This window comes from Lampris incognitus, chromosome 11 (genome assembly GCF_029633865.1).
Source record: "Lampris incognitus isolate fLamInc1 chromosome 11, fLamInc1.hap2, whole genome shotgun sequence".
Taxonomy (NCBI): domain Eukaryota; kingdom Metazoa; phylum Chordata; class Actinopteri; order Lampriformes; family Lampridae; genus Lampris; species Lampris incognitus.
In genome coordinates, this window is record NC_079221.1 from 7,367,540 (window position 1) to 7,378,199 (window position 10,660).

At 50.7% G+C, this 10,660-nt stretch overlaps 1 protein-coding gene across 1 annotated transcript; it reads left to right on the top strand.

The window, feature by feature from the left end:
- Positions 1 to 650: 650 nt before the first annotated feature.
- Positions 651 to 7,271, top strand: si:ch211-199f5.1 (protocadherin-8). The gene is made up of 3 exons (XM_056289824.1): positions 651 to 3,080; positions 3,188 to 3,386; positions 6,958 to 7,271. The coding sequence occupies exons 1-3, from the start codon at positions 651 to 653 to the stop codon at positions 7,269 to 7,271; spliced, it is 2,943 nt and encodes a 980-aa protein (XP_056145799.1).
- The last annotated feature ends 3,389 nt before the right edge of the window (positions 7,272 to 10,660 follow it).

Below are 10,660 nucleotides of genomic sequence, written 5' to 3' on the forward strand. Positions count from 1 at the left end.
AATTAGCACATATACTTTGCAGAGACCGGCCACGACCACATAGCGTGCTTTCGAGTGAACCGTGCACCAAAAATTCGCTAAGTGCATCACGCACACCCCCTTACAAAAAAATGGTACCGATGAGCGCACACGCACGCGCGTGCACACGCACAGAGGGAGAAAGAGAGCAAAAATGAATGTAAAAAAAAACTGCTATGAAATGCAGCCATCTTTAAATAATGGCTATAATGAGACAATAAACACAGTGCGGGAACTAACTCCGAGTAATGGCACATCTACACCCCCCCCCCCATTTTTCTCTCTATTTCTCTACTCCCCCCCCCCTCTTTTTTTTACGCGCTCTCCAAAAAGGGCTAAGAGGTTTTTCATATGGCCTATTTTTAATTCTTAAGCGAGGGATTGGTCACACTCGGTCTCATTAGCATGAGGAGCTCTATAAGCCCCGCCACTGCAGAATTTGCAAGGCGAGGCAACAAGCGTACATCTGGGCTGGCTGCGCGCAACGACCAAGTAACTTTCGGCGCAGTTCCGCGCAGACGAGCGGGCGCTGCATGGAGAGCACACACACCGCGAGCGGCTCTCTCCTGCTGCGCCAAATCTCCCCCGTCTCTCCGGCCGCTTGCTGAAGTGAAAACCCCCCCGCCGGGAAGATGTCGCGGGTCGTCTTTGTCGGCCGGCACCGGTGGATTTTCGTATGCGCGATTCAACACATGCTACTTGCCTCGCTGGTCGGGTCCGAGGGAAACACGGTGCGCTACCAGACCAACGAGGAGGACGGACCAGGTACGGTCATCGGCAACCTCGCCAAGGACTTGTCCTTGAGCCTGTCCCATTACTCCAAGACCAATTTCAGGATGATGAAACAGTTCAACGACTCGTTCGTCGGGGTGAGAGAGAGCGACGGGGAGCTGACGGTCGGGGAGCGGATCGACCGGGAGCGGGTCTGCAGGCACACTTCGCAGTGCCTCGTCAGTTTCGACGTGGTGCATTTCGCCAAAGACCGCTACAGACTGATCCACGTCGAGGTGGAGATCAGAGACATCAACGACAACTCTCCGGAGTTTCCCAGCGAGGAGTGCGTGGTGGAGATCTCGGAGAACGCGGCGGCGGGGTCCCGCATCCCCCTGGACCCGGCGGCGGACGCCGACGTCGGGTCCAACTACATCCAAAGCTATCAGATCTCGGTCAACAGTCACTTTTCCATTGACGTCCTCCTGAGAGCGGATGGGGTTAAATATGCGGAGCTGGTGCTGATGAAGGAGCTGGACAGGGAGACTCAGTCGTCGTACGCGGTGGAGCTGGTTGCCACGGACGGGGGCGACCCGCATCGCTCGGGGTCAACCAAGATGCTCATCAAAGTGACAGATTTCAACGACAACAGCCCCGTGTTCGACCAGAACAGCTTCTCCGTCTCTCTGCCCGAGGACTCCCCGGTCGGCACGGTCATACTGGACTTGCACGCGACCGACGCTGACGAGGGTCCGAACGGGGAGGTCGTCTACGGGTTCGGCAAACAGGTCTCCGGCGAGATCAAGGAACTTTTCGGGGTGGAGGGTAAATCGGGTCGCCTCGTGCTCCGCAGCCCCGTGGACTACGAGGACAAAACCACCTACGAGCTAGACGTGCAGGCGACCGACCTGGGACCCAACCCGACCCCCGCCGTCTGCAAAATCATCATTCACGTCAAAGACGTCAACGACAACGTCCCGGAAATCAGCATCACCCCCATGGCCTCCACGGCGACGGGCGTCGCGCACATAAGCGAGGCCGCGGACAGGGAGAGCCTGGTGGCGCTGATCAGCACCCTGGACAGGGACTCGGGGGCCAACGGCCAGGTGCACTGCACGCTGCACGGCCACGACCACTTCAAGCTGCAGCAGGCGTACGAGGACAGCTACATGATCGTGACGGCCGCGGCCCTGGACAGGGAGCGAATCGGCGAGTACAACCTGACGGTGGTGGCGGAGGACTTCGGCTCGCCCCCCCTGAGGAGGATCACGCCGTACACGATCCGCCTGAGCGACGAGAACGACAACGCGCCCCGCTTCAGCAAGCCCGTGTACGAAGTGTCCGTGGTGGAGAACAACGCGCCGGGCGCCTACATCGCCACCGTCGAGGCCAGAGACGCGGACCTGGGCAGCAACGGCAAGGTCACCTACAGGCTGGTGGACGGCGTCGTCATGGGGTCGCCCGTCAACACGTTCGTCTCGCTCAATTCGGTGTCGGGCTCCATATACGCGTTGAGGAGCTTCAACTACGAGGTCGTGAAGCGGCTCGACGTGCACGTGCAGGCCAGCGACGGGGGCTCGCCCCAGCTGCGGGGCAGCTCGGTCGTCAGACTACACATAGTGGATCAGAACGACAACCCGCCCTCCATCACGGAGCCGGTCCTCTACAAGGGATCCGCGGAGGTTCTCCTGCCCCGGCACGCACCCGCGGGTTATTTGGTGACCCACATCAAGGCCGCGGACGCCGACGAAGGCGCAAACGCGCAGCTGTCCTACCGGATCACCGAGGGGGGCCACCTGGGCTTCTCGGTCAACAAAGCCACGGGCAAGGTGCACGCCAGCCGTCAGCTGGCTTACGATCTGACAGACGCCGTCAGCATCACCGTGGCGGTCAGCGACGGCGGGACGCCCGCCCTGACCTCCACCGCCACGGTGCGCTTCAGCTTCATGGAGGGCACCCTGGCCAGCGCGCCCTCCGCGGCTCAGAGTGACGGCGAGGAGCTGCTGGAATGGGACATGTCCATAGCCATCATCGCCGTCCTGGCCGGGAGCTGCTCTCTCCTCCTCCTGGCCATCGTCCTCATCACCACCACGTGCAGCCGCCGAAAGAGAGAGAAGAGGCAGGGGGGCGGGTATGACGGAAAGGAGGACGTGCCAAGCGCCGAGCAGGGGGAGAGCGGTCGTATCGACTCGCTGATTACCAACCACAGAGGGAAAGTGTTTGACGTCCATCCGTTTCCGGAGAAGCCCCCGTTGGCCAGCGGCAAGGCGGTGGAGACGGGCTGCGAGGGCGGCGGGGAAACAGCCGGCGTCTTCGAGCCCACCAGCACGGTGATGGAGGGCAAACTGAAGGTGGGTGATGAGGTCTGCGTGGGTTTACAGACGGACGGACGGACGCCGGTTTTGTTGTTGTTGTTCTTTGTTGCATGCTGACTCAAACTGTTGTTGCATTCTTGCAGGGCTACTCTACACTGCCGGGCTATGGGAAGGAGACCATCCGGCCTGTCACCATATGGAAGGGTAACTCGTTCACGACCATCTCGGCGAGAGACCCGCAGATCAGCGGGAAGGACAGCGGGAAGGGGGACAGCGACTTCAACGACAGCGACTCGGACATAAGCGGAGACGTGCACAAGAAGGACTCTCCGCCGAACAACAGTGAGTAAAACCTACACGCTCACATGAACAACAGACAGGCGGACAGACAGGCAGACAGACAGACAGAGAGGCAGACAGGGATAGACAGATGGATAGAGACAGACAGGCGGACAGACAGACAGAGAGGCGGACAGGGATAGACAGACAGAGAGGCGGACAGGGATAGACGGATGGATAGACAGAGAGACAGACAGAGAGGCAGACAGAGAGAAAGATAGACAGACATAGATAGACAAACAGACAGACAGTCAGGCAGACAGTCAGACAGACAGACAGACAGACAGACAGACAGACGGACGGATAGACAGACAGACAGACAGACAGACAGACAGACAGACAGACAGACAGACAGACAGACAGACGGACAGACAGACAGACAGACAGACAGACAGACAGACAGACAGACAGAGAGGCGGACAGACAGACAGAGACAGACAGACAGGGATAGATGGATGGACAGACAGAGAGACAGACAGAGAGGCAGACAGAGAGAAAGATAGACAGACATAGATAGACAAACAGACAGACAGTCAGACAGACAGACAGACAGACAGACAGACAGACAGACAGGGATAGACAGACAGACAGACAGGGATAGACAGACAGAGAGGCGGACAGGGATAGACGGATGGATAGACAGAGAGGCGGACAGACAGATAGACAAAGAGACAGACAGTCAGACAGACAGACAGACAGACAGACAGACAGACAGACAGACAGACAGACAGACGGATAGACAGACAGACAGGCAGACAGACAGACAGACAGACAGACAGACAGAGAGGCGGACAGACAGACAGAGACAGACAGACAGGGATAGATGGATAGACAAACAGACAGACAGTCGGGCAGACAGTCAGACAGACAGACAGACGGATAGACAAACAGACAGACAGTCGGGCAGACAGTCAGACAGACAGACAGACAGACGGATAGACAAACAGACAGGCAGGCAGACACACACACACACACAGACACAGACAGTCAGACAGACAGTCAGACAGACAGACAAATGTAGTGCCTCTTGAGGCAAATTTGTGATATTGGGCTATACAAATAAAATTGACTTGACGGATAGACAAACAGACAGGCAGACAGACAGACACACACACAGACACACAGACAGCGAGACAGAGACAGACAGATGGATAGACAGACAGACAGACAGATGGATATACAAACAGACAGGCAGACAGACAGACACACACACAGATACACAGACAGCGAGACAGAGACAGACAGATGGATAGACAGACAGACAGACAGACAGACAGACAGATGGATATACAAACAGACAGGCAGACAGACAGAGACACACACAGACACACAGACAGCGAGACAGAGACAGACAGATGGATAGACAAACAGACAGGCAGACAGACACACACACACACACACACACACAGACACACAGACAGCGAGAGAGACAGACAGATGGATAGGCAGACAGACAGACACACACACAGACACACAGACAGCGAGACAGAGACAGACAGATGGATATACAAACAGACAGGCAGACAGACAGATGGTTAGACAGACAGACAGACAGACACAGACCGACAGATGGATAAACAAACAGACAGTCAGTCAGTCAGTCAGTCAGACAGACAGACAGACAGACAGACAGACAGACAGACAGACAGACAGACAGACAGACAGACAGATAGACGGACAGACAGACAGATGGACAGACAAACGGGCCAGTAAAGAGAAACAGACAGACGATAGACAGTGTGCTAAAGAGAGAAAGTGATAGATAACTAGACAGACAATAGAGACAGACACAAAGAGAATACAGACAGACAGACAAATGGATATACAGAATACAGGCACACAGGCACACAGGCAAACTAGATAGATAGATAGATAGATAGATAGATAGATAGATAGATAGATAGATAGATAGATAGATAGATAGATAGATAGATAGATAGATAGATAGATAGATAGATAGATAGATAGATAGATAGATAGATAGATAGATAGGGAGATAGAGAGATAGATAGATGATGGATGGACGGACAGACAGACATAGATAGATAGATAAATAGAAATTACTCAATGTGTGCAGTATAGCAATGCATCTTCTCATTCTCAGGCCATGTGTATAATGTAACGCGTGTTGTGTATGATGTAACATGTGCTGTGTATGCTGTAACATATGTTGTGTATAATGTAACGTGTGCTGTGTATGCTGTAACGTGTGTTGTGTATGATAACGTGTGTTGTGTATAATGTAACGTGTGTTGTGTATGATGTAACGCATGTTGTGTATAATGTAACGTGTGTTGTGTATGATGTAACGCATGTTGTGTATGATAACGTGTGCTGTGTATAATGTAACATGTGCTGTGTACGCTGTAACATGTGCTGTGTATGTTGTAACGTATGTTGTGTATAATGTAACGTGTGTTGTGTATAATGTAACGTGTGTTGTGTATAATGTAACGCGTGTTGTGTATGATGTAACATGTGCTGTGTATGCTGTAACGTGTTGTGTATGATGTAACATGTGCTGTGTATAATGTAACGTATGCTGTGTATAATGTAACGTGTGTTGTGTATAATGTAACGTGTGTTGTGTATGATAACGTGTGCTGTGTATGCTGTAACATGTGTTGTGTATGATGTAACGTATGTTGTGTATGATAACGTGTGCTGTGTATGCTGTAACATGTGTTGTGTATGATGTAACATGTGCTGTGTATAATGTAGCATGTGTTGTGTATGATGTAATGTGTGTTGTGTATAATGTAACGTATGCTGTGTATAATGTAACGTATGTTGTGTATAATGTAACGTGTGTTGTGTATGCTGGAACGTGTGTTGTGTATGATGTAACGTAACGTGTGTTGTGTATAATGTAACGTAACGTGTGCTGTGTATAATGTAACGTAATGTGTGCTGTGTATAATGTAACGTGTGTTGTGTATAATGTAACGTAACGTGTGTTGTGTATAATGTAACGTGTGTTGTGTATAATGTAACGTAACGTGTGTTGTGTATGCTGTAACGTATGCTGTGTATAATGTAACGTGTGCTGTGTATAATGTAACGTGTGTTGTGTATAATGTAACGTGTTGTGTATAATGTAACGTGCTGTGTATAATGTAACGTGTGTTGTGTATAATGTAACGTGTGCTGTGTATAATGTAACGTGTGTTGTGTATAATGTAACGTGTGCTGTGTATAATGTAACGTGTGCTGTGTATAATGTAACGTGTGTTGTGTATAATGTAACGTGTGCTGTGTATAATGTAACGTGTGTTGTGTATGATGTAACGTGTGTTGTGTATGATGTAACGTGTGTTGTGTATAATGTAACGTGTGTTGTGTATAATGTAACGTGTGTTGTGTATGATGTAACGTGTGCTGTGTATAATGTAACGTGTGTTGTGTATAATGTAACGTGTGTTGTGTATAATGTAACGTGTGTTGTGTATAATGTAACGTGTGTTGTGTATAATGTAACGTGTGGTGACAGGATCCATGTGGGGGGGTGGGGGGTTCAGCACCAGATACACTTGACCAGGTTACCCATTATACATGTACGTTATCGTGTCCGCAGGTCTTTGGGCGTGCACAAGTGAATGCAAGGTCTTGGGCCACTCTGACCGATGCTGGAGCCCGACGGCCAGCAGGCCCCACACGAGCCTGGCCAGCGGACCACATCTGTCCACTTTCTCCAAGACGGCGTCGCTCCCACGAGACACCAGGAGGGAAAACTACTACCCAGCCCACATACCCAAAACCAACGGTTTGCAAAGTGTCTACGAAAAAGTCCAGCACCAGGAATTTGATTACATACTTGTTGGTCCACCGACACCAGCCAGAATACAGGAAACAGACGAGATATCAATTCCCGAGTATTCACACCCCTAAAAGAACTATAACAAGTGACGGGAAAGCTCATTGTAAGGAAAATATTTGTCTTTATACTGTTTAGTCCTTTTTTCCCCTTCATTTACACCATGTTGGATTGGTACAGTGTTTTTTTGTATGTTCTCCTTTCTCTTATATAGGCTCATGTATGACTGTTTATTGTATCATGTGTAATATGCAAGATTTTGTATATCAATAATATATTTTTCATAATGATTCAATGTAAAAACAAAAACAATTTTATTATGAATTTTAAAGAGCATGTATTACTATGTAAGGGCATGACCAGTGGTGATCCAGGCTGAACTGAGCCTTGACCAAGTGGAAAACAATCAATATCAAACATGACCATGTTTGTGGTAGATTTTGTCACATTGTTGCACAAATAAATATTTAAAAGCGGAATATTAATGACCTTCTGTCAAAAAAAGAAATTGTATAGAGGCAGAGTCCAACCTCACAGCAAGAGGGTCCTGGGTTCGAGCCCCGGGGTAGTCCAACCCAGATAGCATCTGGATGTGGGCCACTTCAGGCAGTGATGCGGCACTGATGGCCTTCTTCTGGCCCTGACAACATGGATGTGAGCCTGAAGTGGCCCACATGTATAACAGCAAATATGGCCCAAATATGCCAAATCACATGTGGGCCTTTTTTGGCTCTGGGCAACGTGTGGTAAATGGTGAATATGGCCCAAATATCACAAAACTAATATGGGCCACCTTTGGCAAATATGTGGCACATGCGGCATTGCCATGGCTTGGTTCTGGCCAAGATCTGGCAAACAGCAGTGGACCGCCCAAGTGCCATCATTCCACGCGGTATGTGGGCCGGATGAAAGTGTGGGGTGTGTGACGGGTCCGGGCCACAGCAATTTTGCTATCTGGGAACCTTGGGGGTCATCCCGGGTCGTCCTCTGTGTGGAGTTTGCATGTTCTCCCCGTGTCTGTGTGGGTTTCCTCCGGGGGCTCCGGTTTCCTCCCACGGTCCAAAGACATGTAGGTCAGGTGAATCGGCCGTACTAAATTGTCTGTAGGCAGAGATGGAAAAACCCGGTCCAGGAAGTAAAAACCCTAACCGTGTCTTTACTCCACCCATGTACCAAACCATCAGATTGCACTGACTAGTTTCCCAAATCAGCTGGTTTAATACATGGATGCAGTAAAGACACAGTTAGGGTTTTGACTTTCTGGACCGGGTTTTTCCACCTCTGTCCGTAGGTATGAATGTGTGCGTGGGCCCTGTGATGGCCTGGCGGCCTGTCCAGGGTGTCTCCCCGCCTGCCGCCCAATGACTGCCGGGATAGGCTCCAGCATCCCCGCCACCCTGAGAGCAGGGTAAGCGGTCTGGATGATGGACGGATGGATGGAGAATCCAACCTGTTTGTTATCCTCGGAAAACATTCTCAGAACCCTCCTAGTAGCCTCAATTAGCCAGCCGAACAGGTTTAATTTGCCTTAAGGGATTAGAGGCTACAGTAAATACATCGAGTCCTCCATCATACTTAAAATGATGGGAAACGCTCGCCGATGTCATATTCTTTACAGGGTGCGAAACAATGTAATTACAGCGCCGCCTTAATTTGCATGCAAATTCTGCCTAGCTGATCAAATGCTCTTTCAATTACACGTTTTTTCAAGGGTCAAAGAATCCCTTCACCTCTCTCACTGCCTCGCAGCTTGCCAATTATCCGAAAAAATGCGGTTCAATCTGTTTCCAAGCAACCGTCGTGGCACATATTCAAATCTGTTTTGCACCGCGCTCACCTTCCTTGTTAAAGTGTGTTATGGAGAGCAGGCAACCTCGACTGAGAGACCCCCCCCACCTCCCACCCACCACCACCACCCACCCCCCCGGGTGAGAAATCACAGAATGCATCATCCGGCTATCGTGTTGCACGTGTGTGTGCGTGCATGCAAACCTAGTTCATCGGTTATGCGGGTCGGTGCTGTCTGCAGCAGCTGTATCCCACCGAAGGAGCGTCAGCGTCTTGACAGACAGCTCATACAGCTATTTAAAGTAACTCCCCCGCCAGACTGTCCTCCACCGAAAAACGACCCCCTAGGTGGTTTTGTACAAGCGGCTTAGTACGACCTATGGTGACGTTTTAAGCTACGTCCTCGCGGCCCTCCGTAATTATAACACGTTGCTTTCCCCGCAACAACAAGCGACCTCCTCCCGTAAGCTGCCGTGAGGGCGAATATTAATAAAAGTATGTCTGTGAAGGTTGTCATTCATCCAGGTCATGGTTCTCCAAAGGAGTTGAATCAAGTGCAACTGGACTCGGTATATATCTGTGAAGACGTTTCGCCTCTCATCCACGAGGCTTCCTCAGTTCGTGCCTTTCTGACTAGACCAAGCTAGTCTGACTGGCTGGTGATAAGACTCAGATATTTATCCTCTTGGAGTCGTTGTCAGAGCCATAGATATGAGTGGGCCACTCATATCTATGGCTCTGTTAGCGACGGGCGTTGGTAAACATCGGATCACAAAGAGCCACGCATATCAATAGATCTGACAATGACTCCTACAGGATAAGACAGACAATCCGGCTGGTGATGAGACTCCTAGAGTCCTAGAGTCTCATCAGCAGCCAGTCACACTAGCTTGGTCTAGGCAGAAAGGCATGAACTGAGGAAGGCTCTTGGATGAGAGTTGCACTCGATTCAACTCCTTTGGATTAATAAAAGTAAAGTTTAGTGTTGCAGCACGGTGGCGCAGGGGTTAGCGCGGTCGCCTCACAGCAAGAAGGTCCTGGGTTCGAGCCCCGGGGTAGTCCAACCTTGGGGGGTCATCCCGGGTCGTCCTCTGTGTGGAGTTTGCATGTTCTCCCCGTGTCTGTGTGGGTTTCCTCCGGGGGCTCTGGTTTCCTCCCACGGTCCAAAGACAGGCAGGTCAGGTGAATCAGCCGTACTAAATTGTCTCTAGGTGTGAATGTGTGTGTGGGGGGGGGGGGCTGTGATGGCCTGGCGGCCTGTCCAGGGTGTCTCCCCGCCTGCTGCCCAATGACTGCTGGGATAGGCTCCAGCATCCCTGAGAGCAGGATAAGGGGTTAGGATAACGGGTGGGTGGATGGAAGTTTAATGTCACATAGCGGTTATAATGTCCACGCTAGCTGACTTGCTAACTTTTGGCTAATGTTAAGTTAGCTCTTATAACGCCATTCATAGGTAAACATGCTGCCAATAGCGATCTTATACTAGACGGCGAAACAACACAAAAACACACTGACTACATATTCTATTGTTGTCAAACTGTTTTAAAAACCCACAATGCACAGAGGTGAAAAGTATCTGTGGCATCCCTCCTGCCGCCGCCAGGGGCGCTGATTTGTTAACTGGTCCTGTGGGCTGTATTAGAGGACAAACGACCTATGTGGTCGTATGGGCTGG

Coding starts and splice junctions, on each gene's coding strand:
- si:ch211-199f5.1 (XM_056289824.1), top strand. CDS start 651: ATGTCGCGGGTCGTCTTTGTCGGCCGGCACCGGTGGATTTTCGTATGC. Junction 3,081..3,187: donor TGATGGAGGGCAAACTGAAG/GTGGGTGATGAG, acceptor GCATTCTTGCAG/GGCTACTCTACACTGCCGGG. Junction 3,387..6,957: donor GGACTCTCCGCCGAACAACA/GTGAGTAAAACC, acceptor TCGTGTCCGCAG/GTCTTTGGGCGTGCACAAGT.